Source organism: Entelurus aequoreus, linkage group LG24 (assembly GCF_033978785.1).
Source record: "Entelurus aequoreus isolate RoL-2023_Sb linkage group LG24, RoL_Eaeq_v1.1, whole genome shotgun sequence".
Classification (NCBI taxonomy): domain Eukaryota; kingdom Metazoa; phylum Chordata; class Actinopteri; order Syngnathiformes; family Syngnathidae; genus Entelurus; species Entelurus aequoreus.
The window spans coordinates 10,689,629-10,706,339 of record NC_084754.1 but is presented as its reverse complement, the minus strand read 5'-3'; the positions used below and the strand labels follow the sequence as shown (position 1 = coordinate 10,706,339).

The following is a 16,711-nucleotide window of genomic DNA, read 5'->3' as shown; positions in this document are numbered from 1 at the left end:
CAATGATACTGATTAAAAGTAAAATAATGTGTTGTTTTTAATCCACATACGAAAGTCTTGAAAAAAGATGCACTGTAATTATTAGGAATTTCAATTTGTATTTTATATTTACATTTTTTTGTGATTGCGGTTATGAAAATAGTATACCCTAATACTTAAAGGCCTACTGAAACCCACTACTACCGACCACGCAGTCTGATAGTTTATATATCAATGATGAAATTTTAACATTGCATCACATGCCAATACGGCCGGGTTAACTTATAAAGTGCAATTTTAAATTTCCCGCGAAACTTCCGGTGGAAAACGTCTATGTATGATGACGCATGCGCGTGACGTCAATGGTTGAAACGGAAGTATTCGGACACCATTGTATCAAATACAAAAAGCTCTGTTTTCATCGCAAAATTCCACAGTATTCTGGACATCTGTGTTGATGAATCTTTTGCAATTTGTTTAATGAACAATGAAGACTGCAAAGAAGAAAGCTGTAGGTGGGATCGGTGTATTAGCGGCTGGCTGCAGCAACACAACCAGGAGGACTTTGAATTGGATAGCAGACGCGCTATCCGACGCTAGCCGCCGACCGCATCGATGATCGGGTGAAGTCCTTCGTCGGTCCGTCGATCGCTGGAACGCAGGTGAGCACGGGTGTTGATGAGCAGATGAGGGCTGGCTGGCGTAGGTGGATAGCTAATGTTTTTAGCATAGCTCTGTGAGGTCCCGTAGCTAAGTTAGCTTCAATGGCGTCGTTAGCAACAGCATTGTTAAGCTTTGCTAGGCTGGAAAGCATTAACCGTGTAGTTACAGGTTAAAGTTAAAGTTAAAGTCCATGGTTTAATAGTATTGTTGATTTTCTGTCTATCCTTCCAGTCAGGGGTTTATTTCTTTTGTTTCTATCTGCAGTTAAGCTCGATGCTATCATGTTAGCTCCGTAGCTAAAGTGCTTTGCTGATGTATTGTCGTGGAGATAAAAGTCACTGTGAATGTCCATTTTGCGTTCTCGACTCTCATTTTCAAGAGGATATAGTATCCGAGGTGGTTTAAAATACAAATCCGTGATCCACAATAGAAAAAGGAGAAAGTGTGGAATCCAATGAACCCTTGTACCTAAGTTACGGTCAGAGCGAAAAAAGATACGTCCTGCACTGCACTCTAGTCCTTCACTCTCACGTTCCTCATCCACAAATCTTTCATCCTCGCTCAAATTAATGGGGTAATCGTCGCTTTCTCGGTCCGAATCGCTCTCGCTGCTGGTGTAAACAATGGGGAAATGTGAGGAGCCTTTCAACCTGCGACGTCACGCTACTTCCGGTACAGGCAAGGCTTTTTTTTATCAGCGACCAAAAGTTGCGAACTTTATCGTCGATGTTCTCTACTAAATCCTTTCAGCAAAAATATGGCAATATCGCGAAATGATCAAGTATGACACATACAATGGATCTGCTATCCCAGTTTAAATTAAAAAAAATCATTTCAGTAGGCCTTTAAAACTGCGAAATCTGGCAACACTATATACTTTTATGGCAAAATATGGCAACTGTACGACATACCCATCATGTTTATTGCATATGTTGTTGCAGAGATCTATCTACAATCGCAGTGTTTCCAACAGTACTGCAATCTATCTGCAGCAGTGGGTTGTCGGTGGTGCGCTAAATGACATCATTGTCTCATATGCATCATTGTATGTAATTAATGTAAGGATAAGGATGCTATGCGGGAGAGACAAAAGGTTAGAAAAAAACATGAAAAGCAAAACTAATACTTTTGAAAATACACACAAACGGTCTTTGTTTCTTCTTTTTATGTTTTTTTTAATGTCACAAGCAAGACTGAGCCTGTGCCTGGAGAGTGGGGGTACAGCAAGACGTGCTGCTCGTTGAGAAGAGCAATACTGTATGTGCTTTAATAATAAGCCACAGTCACATGGTTATGTGTTTATGAATAAGGGCAAACAGGTCGCGACAAACGTATTTGTGGCGGTCCAGATTTATTTTTTGTGAGCTGCCACATATAAATGAAAGTATGGCAAACAATTACAGAAGTATCTGATGATTTATATAAATAGTGATAATTGTAAATTTTACACATTTACAATGTGTAGGTCAAACTTCATACACTGCAATTTAATTACGTATTTGTAAGCGAAGATCACAGGGTAAACTAAATAATTGATGTTGCAAACCAAGTATTGAAAGAAATGATAATACAGTACATGTCCATACAAAGACAATACTCACTCCTCAAAGACATTGTTGGCTCCCAGGCTCTCCATTAGCATGGAAAAATGTTTCTCCTCCTCATCCTCTGAAATTGCAGGGCTCTTTCCCCACCGATTTTGGTAGAGAACCTCTGATGACTTTGTACAAAGTGGTTTATTCTCCACGCTTTCAGTTAAAGATATCTTCCTGCCATACAGAAATTCACCTAGAATATGTGAGATTCAAAACATGAGACTGCAAGCTGCACTGTGATCAAGAGCATACAACTGAACATACTAAAGCCAGTGGAGAACTCATTGAGGGTGAGATATCCATTGCTGTCAGAATCAAGCGTGTCAAACACTTTCTCCAGCTCGTCTGCATTGAGAGGGAGTTCGCCATGCAGCCGCTATTTTACATGACAAAAAAAACAGCTATTATTGGCAAGAACACAGCCCCAAAGACAATGACAACAATGCAGATATAGCAACTGCTACTTAGAACTGATACGGGCAGGCCTTACACACCATTATGGTAAACCAAATAACTGATGGTTATTTAGTTTATTTTATCAATTCAATAAACTTGTCATTAGATCAATGTTAAATACAGATGAATAACTGTAGATTTTAACATCTGGTATTTTCCCAGTGGAGCTACAGATCAGTTTTCAATGATTGACCACTGAACAGCTGCAAAGACACTTTTCAAGCTGAATAAATGCAATACTTTACCCACATTAAAAAGATGGCTGGTACAATGCTTTGAGGGACTTAATCAAAAGAACACAACATAAAGATTATTTTTTGGTTGCACACATTCCTCCATCTAACAATGGAATGTTGAGATAAATATTTGTTTAAAAAGGCATTGCAATGTTGCTGTCTGATGTCACTACGCATGTTGTCATCCTCACCAGCAGGAACCATTTAGAGTCGTTTGAAAAAATGGCAAGCGATTCCAAGGAATTGATACATCATTAGTATATAAAAATAAATACAGTGCATCCCTAATTGTAATGTAATCTACTACAATAGTTTGCACAGGGGCTAAAACAATGAACACCCACGTATTTCAGTGGGTACTTACAGTATTTATATAAATAGACGATTTAAAAAGATGGCCTATCTAATATCGGTGATCTAGTCATTTGTAAATGCAATTCAGCAAGTAACGCCAAGAAAAAAAAATCGTATTCCTAAGCAAGTCAGAGCTTTTTTTTCCCTGTCACACACACACACGCACGCACACACAGACACGCACGCACAGACACGCAACCAGAATAAATGTAGCTGGGACATGGATCTGTTTGAAAATAGTGTCTCAAAGATTGGGCAAGTTGGCGAACAACAGAGAAAGAGTTCTGACATTAGTTTAAGTATATTGGTTATTATGATTAATGAAGCAGAGTCGTCAAACCAGACAGAAATATGATACATTTTTACAACTCCCTATCTGACAGAAACATTGATTTTGCCTCCAAAAATATTTTTTCCCAGAACAGGCTTTTTTTTTTTTTCAAAACAGGCATTGAAAAATGTGTGTAGCATTATATCAAGGGTTGTCTTATATTCAGGTCAAGTCAGTCTTTATTAAATCTTCAAGTATTGAAAGTAACCGTTTGACAGGACTTGGATGTGCAGAATAAGACTATTGTCTTGGAAATAATTCTTAACTAAAAGGTTGAATCCATGAGGGTTATGCAACAATTCATGACATAATAACTGCTGGAGTATTTACCAAAAAAGCCAACATAGCCACACCTGTGGAGGGCAGTGCATTTTTGGGACATGTTTACACTGCTGCAAATGTTGACAGAGGCCACCCATATAATCCAGGGTGGAGATACAGGGAACGCATGTGATCTCTGTCAGATTCTCAGCTGTTCTTGTTAAGTGTATTATCTGGGAGGGACACATTCATTACATAAGGGCACAGCATAATTCAAAGCCGTGAAAATGCGCAGCTGAAACTGTAAGCAATATTGTCGTACGGCAAAAAAACAACAACGAGTGGTGCTCTGGGAGCCTCTTTAGAGCGGGCTGTGATATCAAAGCTCTTTTGTGTGTGTTAAGGCCCACAAGTGCTTCATCAATGGATTTGCAACAGTGAGGACAAACATCTGAGGACACCAAGTGAATCTGCACAATAATGTGAGTGGAGGGCTTGGACCACAAAGCATTCACATGGCTCTCTATATTCACCTCTTGTTTATCACCTTCCCTTTACTCTGCATTATGCAGCTTTGAATAAAGCAAACGTGTGTATGCCATGTCCTGTTCAGCATCACTGATAAGAGAACAGTGCCCTTAAGACATTGCCATTAAACAACAGATAGCCTGATATTTAGATCAAACACAGCATTTTCGAATATCAGTTCACAGAAAACAGTATTATCAGAGTTTTTACATGATTTATCTCTCACCTGCATGTCCTGTCGGTTGATGAAGCCCTTTTTCTCAATGTCGCAAACCTTGAAGAACTCATGGGTTTTCTCCAGGATAGTGTTTTGACTCACAAGCCTACTCTCCCGTTTCCTCTGGTCGCTCCCGCGTTCAGGCTCCTTTTTGCCGCTAACATGCTCACCCTGCCCCGTGCTGACTTCCGAGGTGGTCATGGCCTTGCCAAAGGCACAGGGAACAGTTACGGCCGCCATGGTGTTAAGAGTTGGTAGTTCTGGTGTGAGCATCCGCGCTGTCCTTCACATGAGCAAGGTGTGCGGGAGACAGATCTGAAAAGAAGTTGCTCCACCGGCTGGGGAGCATCAGAAGCTTTTAGCGATGTAACGCATCGTCTCTTAGCAACCACCTGTTTTAATTAGTTGCTGAAAGCTAGAAAAACAGCTTGTAAATTCTAAATGAATAATTTCTCAAACTTCCCTGCAAAAAAAATGTGCATTACATTCTAACAATATATTAAATGCATTAAAACATTATAGTATGTGAAGCACAGCTTTTCAGAGTACAATCTGAGTTCATCTTGTTACTGCTTTTATGTAATCAATAGCCCATTCAATTTGCAGATATATGCCAATGCCATTCAGATCATGAACTGGTCCACTCGACGTCCATTGCACCGGTCCAAGGTTTCTCATTGTCATCCAATTGGGTTGAGTTTTTTCTTGCCCTGATGTGGGATCTGAGCCGACGATGTCGTCGTGGCTTGTGCAGCCCTTTGAGACACTCGTGATTTAGGGCTATATAAGTAAACATTGATTGATTGATTGGTTGGTCTGTTTCTCCTCTACATTTCTCTCCAATCTTTCTCATACTTTGGTTTCATCTATCCAAAGAATCTGAACATTGCAGGGTGTTAGACATAATTATGTAATATCGACAGCCCATTTGGTGATATACACATATTTAAGAAAAAAAAAATCTGACCTTCACTTCTGGGAACATTGCTCTTGCTCAGACTAATTTTCTTTGACACGTCATCCCTAAACTGAAAAGAAACTTGTGGTCTGAGGGGAAGGGTACTGTATTTCTCAGATTTACGCAGCCTAAATATCCAAGTGTATTAGTGTGGAACACTGCCTTCATGGAACAAAGCATTGGACGACAGAAACACACACACTGGCCCCATCATTAGGTACGCCTACACAATAGAATAATATCCAATACAAGGGTTTGGAGTGAGGGAAGCCATCTATGTCAAGGTTGTAAAACCATCCCTGAACAGAGGAGGTGGTCTGTGACACCACCTGTCTACCACATACAACACTGTCCTTTCAACCATTCCTAAAAGACTGCAGTTTAGCCTCCAACAAATAACAGGAGTTAGAAACATTCTGGTCGCAGAAATCGACCAGACGGTGCCATTTGTTTACAATTGAATGGAATGATTACGCGGGGGATTCCGACTATTTTGGACTGGTAGTAGTCGATCCATAGCGATCGTTCTGCCACACAATACTCCAATGCTAACGAGGAGAAATTACACTTCAACGACTGTCGATGGCTTTGACAGTAGAATTGCTCGTTTGCATTAAAACAGTTTGTGGAAGGGAGCGTGGTCGGCGCGCTTGCTGCAGGAGCGGGGTGTGCCAGGGCCGGCTTTGGAACACAGCTGACAGGTGATTAGATGGCCCAGCTGGGGCTAGTTGTCTAATCACCTGTTGTTCTTATCAGTAGCGGCCGGGAGCAGGAGTGTGGTTGGAGTTGGAGAGCAGAGCGAGAGACGTTGGAGAGCGAGCGAGAGACACTGGAGAGCAAAGAGCAAGAGAGACGGGGACTGAAAAGTCGAGGGAGGTGCTGCAGCGTGTACACAATAAAAGCATTGTTGAACCCTCTCGTGACAGTGTGTGGTAGTCAGAAGAACCCACTGTAGGGAAACTTCCACACAGGTGGGTTTTTTCTCAATACGATCCGGTGAAACCATCCTTGCCCAGGGAAACCCTCCTGGTTTTTGGAGTATAAATATTTGAGTTTTGGCACCAACCGTCGGACTTGATCTGACCAATCTAACTATGAGCACAAACTGATGAAGCCTACTCGAATGAGCGGCGAAACGTCAAACGACAAACAAAGCAGTCCAATTGCGAACGATTGAACACCTTAAAATGACAACGACTTCGATGACTGAGAACCTTCATAGGTAAGGGCTTTAACAACAATTTTAAGAAAACAAAAAACCAAACAAGTTTGTAAATATCAGTTTGTAATGATACATTTGCCTTCACGCACAGGCGACGTAGCTCCAGCGGCTGCGGGCGATGGTTCCTATTTATTAACACAAGCCGGTGAAAAGATTAAACAGAACAACCATCAGAGCCGACAAACAGCCGGGTAACTGCTAACTGCTAAAACTAACAAAGTGAAACCCCCGCTGACGTCACACATCGCTTGACAACAGACACTGCCTTTTAAAAGGCACATACTGTACATGCAGGCACACGCTGCTCATATAAAACTTCTCTCAACTGCATATGACTTATTTAAAGGTTGTTTTTTGGTTTTTTTTAAGTAATGCATTAATTGCTTTCCTCTGTAATTAATTGCATGTATTGAAAATGTATTATCCATCCATCCATCCATCCATTTTCTACCGCTTATTCCCTTTGGGGTCGCGGGGGGCCCTGGAGCCTATCTCAGCTACAATCGGGCGGAAGGCGGGGTACACCCTGGACAAGTCGCCACCTCATCGCAGGGCCAACACAGATAGACAGACAACATTCACACTCACATTCACACACTAGGGACCATTTAGTGTTGCCAATCAACCTATCCCCAGGTGCAAAGTCTTTGGAGGTGGGAGGAAGCCGGAGTACCCGGAGGGAACCCACGCAGTCACGGGGAGGACATGCAAACTCCACACAGAAAGATCCCGAGCCCGGGATTGAACCCAAGACTACTCAGGACCTTCGTATTGTGAGGCAGACGCACTAACCCCTCTGCTATCCCCAGGTGCATGTCTTTGGAGGTGGGAGGAAGCCGGAGTACCCGGAGGGAACCCACGCAGTCACGGGGAGGACATGCAAACTCCACACAGAAAGATCCCGAGCCCGGGATTGAACCCAAGACCACTCAGGACCTTCGTATTTAATAAATTAATTATTTTGGTTAAGTAATGAGTAACTATAATTTATTAGAATTAATGACTTTTAAAAGTAATTTTCAGAACACTAGTAGTAACAGTAATGTGGTGTTGAGTTTAAACTAAACACTTGGTTTAAGATACTGTTATAAACTGTATCTTATACCGCAATACAAAAATATCAGTTTTGGTCAATATCGCTTAGTCCTAGCGTCTGTCTTCAATATTGTCTACACCTGTCGCCATTTCATAACAGATGTTCAGTCTTAAACGGACACCGAGATGCCGCAGAAGTGAAGAAAGTGAAATTAGGAGAAACAAAGCGATTGGCTGCAGAAACCCCAGGAAGAGTGTTAATGTTAATAATACTAATAATGTTAATGTTAATGCTTCACAGGGCTATTCTCTGCCGCCGTGGTTGTGAAAGTTCTTGATTTTGCTTGCAGCGGAGCCTGCTTTTTAAATGTTAATATCGGCGACGATTACCCTCATTTAATCATGGCAGCCAAACTCGAGATTGTGATTATAATTTGATTAATTGTGCAACGCTAGGAACTTAAAGGAATACAGCCAGCCTTTTATTAAAAGTGAACAAAACAATTTCCACCTCATTGAAGGCAAAACCACAGTATGTTAGGGATCGGCTATGGCGCACAGTGCCAAGAATACATCAAATCAGAGGAAATAGAGGAAGTACAAGTCGTAACAACATTTTTGTATGTTGACCTGCTGAAGGATCATTACCTTTGCAAGAGGGGACCTACACATCAGGGGGAAAGCGCCCACACTGCCCATTCTAACTTCCCGCGAGTCCCACTAAGGCCAAAAACCAGATTTCATCTGGCCGGATACTTGTAATAGCATGCCGGGCTTTGTGTCTGAGGATCTGAGGTTACCTGAACTTATCACTTTGGGGGAATTTTAGTCCATTTTAAAGGATTGGGAAACTAGTTATATTGGACACTATACTTATTTTTAAATTGTTTATTAAAACATTTAATTTTTTACCTATTGTGTGTATTTGTGTGTATGTTGTAAGTAATTTGTACTTCTAAAAATAGTGTGTGGCCACTCCTGTTTATTGGTTTTGTTCTATGTATTTATGAAACCTGTTTTTGCTGCCCTCTTGGCCAGGTCAGTTTTGCAAAAGAGCTTTTAATCTCAATAAGTTTTTACCTGGTTAAATAAAGCTAAATGAAAATGAAATAAAATGTGTCTGACAGCAGTGTGTCCTAACAAGCCTCAATCACGTCCGCCTGCATATAGAAACATCCTCCCAACACCATAAGTAAAATATTCTTGTGTGCAAACAAATAGATTTAACATATTAAGCGATGTGGGAGGGCAAAACATTGCTTTTTACAGATGTGATGTCACACCAGGAAATGACAACTGCTCTGAGGAAGGTTGAAAAGACAGCCAAAATGAGCTCATGTTCTCGAAAAGCTATTTCTTCCCTCACTCGTGAACAAGACTCCGAGGTACTTGAACTCCTCCACTTGAGGCAAGATCTCCTCCCCAACCCGGAGATGGCACACCATCTTTTGCCGGGCGAGAACCATGGACTCGGACTTGGAGGTGCTGATTCCCATCCCAGTCGCTTCACACTCGGCTGCGAACCGATCCAGTGAGAGCTGAAGAGCCTGGCCAGATGAAGCCATCAGGACCACATCATCTCCGAAAAGCAGAGACCTAATCCTGCAGCCACCAAACCGGATCCCCTCAACGCTCTGACTGCGCCTAGAAATTATGTCCATACAAGTTATGAACAGAATCGGTGACAAAGGGCAGCCTTGGCGGAGTCCAATCCTCACTGGAAACGTGTCTGACTTACTGCCGGCAATGCGGACCAATAGTATAGTATAATATAGTATAGTTAAATGTTTTATGTTATTGACTCTCCTATTATGTATGTCTCAACTTCTGTGCAGCACTTTGTGAGACTTATTATTTTTTGAAATGTGCTGTATAAATAAAGTGGAATGGATTGGATCACATTAACATTTTGCTGATGCATCAGGTTATTCTTATACATGTGAATTTGAACACAGGCCTTATTCAACCAAATGTGTGTCTGTGCCAAACTGGGCGTCACAACAAGAGGATACAGTCATCCTCACGCTGTGACATTGTGAAAGCATCAGAGTTCACAAAAAGGAAAGCTGCAAAGCAACCACAACAAGCAACAGATGCGGCTTTTCTGTTGAAGAGGAAACTTGAAGAGGAACTGCATTTTGTCTTCTTCAATACAACACATTGTCTTATCTCCAATAGTGTGCATTTTGGACAGGAGGAAAGTTAGCTTTTTGGTAATCAAAGTATTTGCAAGAATCCTGTTATTATTGCATTGGATAATTTCTCTATTGATAAAAAAGTGTGCCACAATTACTAACTATATAAAATTGTTTTAACTGAGGCTATGTCTACACTAAGTCGGATAACCCCTTAAACTAGGGCTGGGCGATATGGCCTTTTATTAATATCTTGATAATTTTAGGCCATGTCACGATACACGATATATATCTTGATATTTTGCCTTAGCCTTGAATTAACACTTGATGCATATAATCACACCAGTATGATGATTATATGTGTCTACATTAAAACATTCTTGTTCATACTGCATTAATATATGCTCATTTTAAACGTTCATGCAGGGAGGGAAATCACAACTAAGTCAATTTAACAAAACTGTGTATATTAAACAGATATTAAGCAGTGGCACAAACATTCATGTAATTTCCAAAACAGAAAGTGCAAGATTGTCAGACATTTTAAAACAAGCTATGAGTGCACTTTTGTGCATTATGTCACTAAGATGACATATCAAAACAACACTAAATCAAAATGCACTTTTTGTACAGAAAGCCACTACAATAGTTTACAACAAATAAAGTGCACTTTTGTGCATGATGTCACACAAGATATTTCAATAACTGTAAAATAAAAATTAGCTGCATAATAGGAAATCAAATAGTGTATGTCCTTCGCTATGTGGTAGGTTACTGCGGACGTTATCTCCTTCTGTTGGTTGACTATTTTTTTCATACGACCTAGAAATAGTTGCTTCGGCATTTTGTGGGTGTGGCACCGGCCGAGATGTTGACATGCGGAGTTTCAAGCACTCCTAACTCTCTAGCGGGTGACTTTTCAAATGATGCTACACATTAGCAGTACTGCTACATTTTGTAGCAACGCTTCTGCCGCATACTTGACATATTACGGTTGTCTGTTCAAAATCGTCGCGCTTGAAGCCAAACCACCGCCAGACAATGGACCTCATGCTGTTTTTCTTGGGAATTAATTCTTCCTCCGTTTGTTACCAGATTTGCACCTTCTCTCTCTCGTATTACCACTCACACCACTCCGCTAGCATCACAGCTAGCGTTACCATGCCGCTAACTCTCTGCTCCGCGAGAGTGTATGACGTTGCACGCGCGACAGTATGTGACGTATGTAAGAAGGTGCGCTTGTTTTATGTATCTGTGAGAAGGAGATACAAGAAAGAGTGAGAAACGCCTGCAGTGTAATGCCCGCAGCTAAAAGCAACTGCGTGAGAAGGTATACTCGAATATCACGATATAGTCATTTTCAATATCGCATAGGGACAAACCCGCGATATATCGAGTATACTCGATATATCGACTCACTCTTTCTTGACTCTCCGGCTCTTAGCTTTGTATGGACTCATTGATCGTTTACAAACTGAGTTCGGAGAGGAAGTGACGGCAGAAAGACTGCGGCCCACACAGGAAGTGACGTCAGAAAGAAAGCGCCACAGCCAGCTACATAACAACCAGTTTCGTAACTCGGCATTAACCACTGGAAATATGGAGGCGAGTCATCCAGACATGCCGTGTTTCTCCTTCTCCTACATGTGCAGACGCTTGTGGAAATCAATCATCAATCAATCAATGTTTATTTATATAGCCCTAAATCACAAGTGTCTCAAAAGGCTGTACAAGCCACAACGACATCCTCGGTACAGAGCCCACATACGGGCAAGGAAAAACTCACCCCAGTGGGACGTCGGTGAATGACTATGAGAAACCTTGGAGAGGACCGCATATGTGGGTAACCCCCCCCCCCTCTAGGGGAGGGGGGGGGTTACCCACATGAATACCTTAAGAGAAAGCGATTGCAGCTATTTCGGATACAACACATCTCAGACGGCAAGAGAACTTTCGAATGTCCACGTCAGCTGTGATTCTACTTACCGAAAAACTTCGTCCATTTGTCGAAGGAGAGTCAACGAGAATGCGGGCTCCCGTGGATGTGATAAAAAAAAGGTAGCGTGTGCTTTGTCTTACCTGGCCGTCGAGGGAAGACTAACTACGGAAAACACCGAATGCTTTTGGATAGGCAAAGCAGACTGTATCAGTTATTGTCCGCCATGTATGTCGTGGACTCAAGGTCTAGGTCCAGAGTATGTAAAGTCACCAAAAACGAATGGACAATGAAGGTGAAGGCAAAAGAGTGAGGAGTGTCCTGACCAGATATCTAGATCCCTAGGTTGATTGTTGTCAAATGTTCTTTGTCACATTGTGTACTTTCGTGTCCAATAAAGATTTGATTAATTTATGATGGCTCAGGTGTGATTCACTACAATAGGACCCCACAGCACACTGGATTCCAGTTAATTGAAATACCACAACACTGGATATTGTTCAGATAAGTTACATTTAAGAACTTGCACACAAAGCGAGGTGACTATGACATATGCATTTTCCGCGCATGCGTATTAGGTCGTGTTGCGCCGGCGGACGGAGGGGGGAGTGGGTCTTAAACGGTGGCAATGTTGTGTGTGGACACAGATAATGTTAGGTGGGATTTACCCTGGATAACCTTATCCGGCTTAGTGTAAACGGGGCCTGAGTCTATACACTTGACATATTTTTCTGAAGAAAAGGACAAAATAACAGCCAAACTCTCGGATAAAAAGTTCTTGTTTGACATGGAACAGCTGTGAGGTAAGTTTGCTGAGTCAAATGAGTTCATAACACAAAAGTAAATAGTAAATGTGCTGCAATTAACTGCATTTTGTTACAATGTTCTTGTGATTTTACTCTTGTTGGTTCTCATAATATCCTCAAATTTAACACGACTCTTAAAAACACAAAATAACATTTCTATTGGTCTGCTACAGCACAGTCGCACAGGTGTTAGTGCGTGTGCCTCGAAATAAGGAGGTCCTGGGTTCGATCCTGGGCTCGGGGTCTTTCTGTGTGGAGTTTGCATGTTCTCCCCGTGACTGCGTGGTTTCTTCCGGGTTCTCCGGCTTCCTCCCACTTCCAAAAACATGCACCTGGGGATAGGTTGATTGGCAACACTAAATGGTCCCTAGTGTGTGAATGTGAGTGTGAATGTTGTCTGTCTATCTGTGTTGGCCCTGTGATGAGGTAGCGACTTGTCCACTGTGTACCTCGCCTTTCGCCCGAATGCAGCTGAGATAGGCTCCAGCACCTCCGCGACCCCGAAAGGGACAAGCGGTAAAAAATGGCATTCCATAGTGATCATTTCAAATACTACAGTTTACACCAAGTGTAAAGAACCTGGAAGTAAACACTGTTCACATGTTTTAGAGATGACTTCAACAAAACACCACGTGACTAATTACAAAGTCGATGTAACAATTCCATCCGTCCATCCATTTCCTACCGCTTGTCCCTTACGGCCCCAGCAGTTAAACCACTTCCTGGTCCGACGTTTTGTTATAATATTATACTGATTTTACTCTTACTGGTACCCATAATATCCTCAAATTCAACACGACTCTTAAAAACACAAAATAACATTTCTATTGGTCTGCTACTGCAGTGTTTTTCAACCTATTTTGAGCCAAGGCACCTTTTTTGCGTTGAAAAAATCCGGAGGCACACCACCAGCAAAAGTAATTAAAAAACGAAACTCAGTTGAAAGTAAAAAGTCGTCGTTGCAATAGTTGGATATGACTTCAAACCATAACCAACCATGCATCACTATAGCTCTTGTCTCAAAGTAGGTGTACTGTCACGACCCGTCACATCACGCTGTGACTTATTTTGAGTTTTTTGCTGTTTTCCTCTGTGTAGTGTTTTAGTTCTTGTCTTGCGTTCCTATTTTGGTGGCTTTTTCTCTTTTTTTTTGGTATTTTCCTGTAGCAGTTTCATGTCTTCCTTTGAGCGATATTTCCCGCATCTACTTTGTTTTAGCAATCCAGAATATTTTAGTTGTTTTTTTTATCCTTCTTTGTTGGGATATTGTTGATTGTCATATCATGTTCGGATGTACATTGTGGACGCCATCTTTGCTCCACAGTAAGTCTTTGCTGTCGTCCAGCATTCTGTTTTTGTTTACTTTGTAGCCCGTTCAGTTTTAGTTTCGTTCTGCATAGCCTTCCCTAAGCTTCAATGCCTTTTCTTAGGGGCACTCACCTTTTGTTTATTTTTGTTTATTTTTGGTTTAAGCATTAGACACCTTTTTACCTGCACGCTGCCTTCCGCTATTTCCGACATCTACAAAGCAATTAGCTACCTGCCGCCACCTACTGATATGGAAGAGTATTACACGGTTAATCTGCCGAGCTCTAGACAGCACCGACACTCAACAACAACACATAATTTGCAGACTATAATTACTGGTTTGCAAAAATTATTTTTAACCCAAATAGGTGAAATTAGATAATCTCCCACGGCACACCAGACTGTATCTCACGGCACACTGTGCTACTGCATTCCATTCCTAGCATCTCCAAATCCCTCAAATCTAGACTCCAAACATCCCAGTACAAGCTAGTCAGATCACTTCTAGACCTCCACCCCAGATCACACCTCACTCCTACCCACTTCTCTGGAGGACAGAGTAAAACAACTTGCACTGAGCCTAGTCTATAAAATCCGCTACACCTCCCTGATACCGAAGTACATGTCAAACTACTTCCTTAACGTAAATGACCGCCATAACCACAACACTAGAGGGAGCTCCACTAACCACGTTAAACCCAGATTCCGAACTAACAAAGGTCTTAACTCATTCTCTTTCTATGCCACATCAATATGGAATGCACTCCCAACAGGTGTAAAAGAAAGGGCATCTCTATCCTCCTTCAAAACCGCGCTAAAAGAACACCTTCAGGCAACTACAACCCTAAACTAACACCTTCCCTTCCACATAACACCTCTTCGGATTGTAAATAATCAAATGTAAATAATCAAATGTAGACACTTTTTCTTATACTTTCTGATTTCTCTCTCTGTGTCCACTACCTGCTGTACATATCCTACCAAGTCAGTCCTACACTGTTTCAATGTCCATTTCTCTGATGATGCAATTGTTGATGTTGATTGTTGATGACTGAAGTGTTGATACCAACCAAACCTAACCCCCCCTCCATATCCCACACCCCGGATTGTAAATAATGTAAATAATTCAATGTATATACTCTGATGATTATCTTGTGTGATGACTGTATTATGATGTTAGTATATATTTGATAGTATATATCTGTATCATAGAGATAGGGTGAGAAGCTCTGCTCAAAGTAAAGCCGCTGCTCCTCCACATCGAGAGGAGCCAGATTAGGTGGTTCGGGCATCTGGTCAGGATGCCACCCGAACGCCTCCCTAGGGAGGTGTTTAGGGCACGTCCGACCGGTAGGAGGCCACGGGGAAGACCCAGGACACGTTGGAAAGACTATGTCTCCCGGCTGGCCTGGAAACGCCTCGAGATACCCCGGGAAGAGCTGGACTAAATGGCTGGGGAGAGGGAAGTCTGCATGGGCTTCCCTGCTTAGGCTGCTGCCCCCGCGACCCGAACTCGGATAAGCGGGAGAAGATGTTTGGATGGATGGATATCTGTATCATGAATCAATTTAAGTGGACCCCGACTTAAACAAGTTGAAAAACTTATTCGGGTGTTACCATTTAGTGGTCAATTGTATGGAATATGTACTTCCCTGTGCAATCTACTAATACAAGTTTCAATCAATCAATCAATCCATATAGTGATCATTTGAAATAGTGCAGTTTTCACCAAGTGTAAAGAAGTAAACACTACCCGGAAGTAAACACTGTTCACATGTTTTAGAGATGACGTCAACAAAACGCCACGTGAATAATTACAAAGCCGATGTAACAATTCCTTCCATTTTTCCTACCGCTTGTCCCTTACGGCCCCAGCAGTTAAACCACTTCCTGGTCCGACGTGTTGTTCAAACTTTGTTTAACAGCTGCAAGTCTGTTGATATTGCTGCCTTGTGTACATAAACGTTGACATATATGTTAGCTAATATCATGCTGGCTCTCAAAACTCATGTCAGGTTAATTTAACCCAAACTTGCGTGAAATATGAACGCGGGTATACGTACCAGTGAAAGACAATTGTAAAATGCCGTTCGGAATACTTCGTTGATGTTCGGCATCAAGCGGTCGCTGTTTGACGTGTCAGCGGTTATAGTAAGTGTGACAAGTGTGAGACTAGTGGAGGTATTTAACTGAAGGGCGACTGGGCAAACACAAGAGGCGGGGCTAGTCATTGCTGGTAACCATAGAAACGTCTCAACGGAACTTTTAGGTCTGTTTTTGTTTTAATTGTTCTCTTCTATCTGCATCGCACTTATTGTAAAATGTAATAAATATCCATTTCCCCCTTTATTGTCTTGATGAACCGCAACACTCTGAAAGGAGTGTTTCTACTCATTATATCCAGCAGATGGCAGTGTTTGTCTTTTTATCCCAATAAAATACAGAGTCAGAATCAGAATCAGAAACACTTTAATAATCCCTGGGGGGCAATTAGGATTTTCAGCACAATCCCATTCAAGAGCAGAAAAACATTACAGGGAGACAGAACAGGATCGCTGATGGGTCTGCCAACTTCCGGCGCCCCTTATAAAAAGGTAAGAAACAGGTAAACACTGGGGGGAGAGAAAAACAATATTCAGTCTAAGCCTGGGCCCCTAGAGAGGGGGTCCAGACTGAGGCCAAAGGGGGGAA

The 16,711-nt window shown here is 41.8% G+C and overlaps 1 protein-coding gene across 2 annotated transcripts in view; it reads right to left on the bottom strand.

Moving 5' to 3' along the window:
• The window catches only part of cracr2aa (calcium release activated channel regulator 2Aa), a 31,000-nt gene extending 14,785 nt beyond the window's left edge, over positions 1 to 16,215 (bottom strand). For both annotated transcript variants that reach the window (XM_062036035.1, XM_062036036.1), the window contains exons 1-4: positions 16,084 to 16,215; positions 4,630 to 4,958; positions 2,502 to 2,613; positions 2,244 to 2,430 (exon numbers count right to left, since the gene is read on the bottom strand). In XM_062036035.1, the coding sequence (XP_061892019.1) occupies positions 2,244 to 2,430; positions 2,502 to 2,613; positions 4,630 to 4,893 (563 nt within the window). In that variant the 5' untranslated portion in view covers positions 4,894 to 4,958; positions 16,084 to 16,215. The remainder of the gene's footprint in view (positions 1 to 2,243; positions 2,431 to 2,501; positions 2,614 to 4,629; positions 4,959 to 16,083) is intronic.
• Between the last annotated feature and the right edge of the window lie 496 nt (positions 16,216 to 16,711).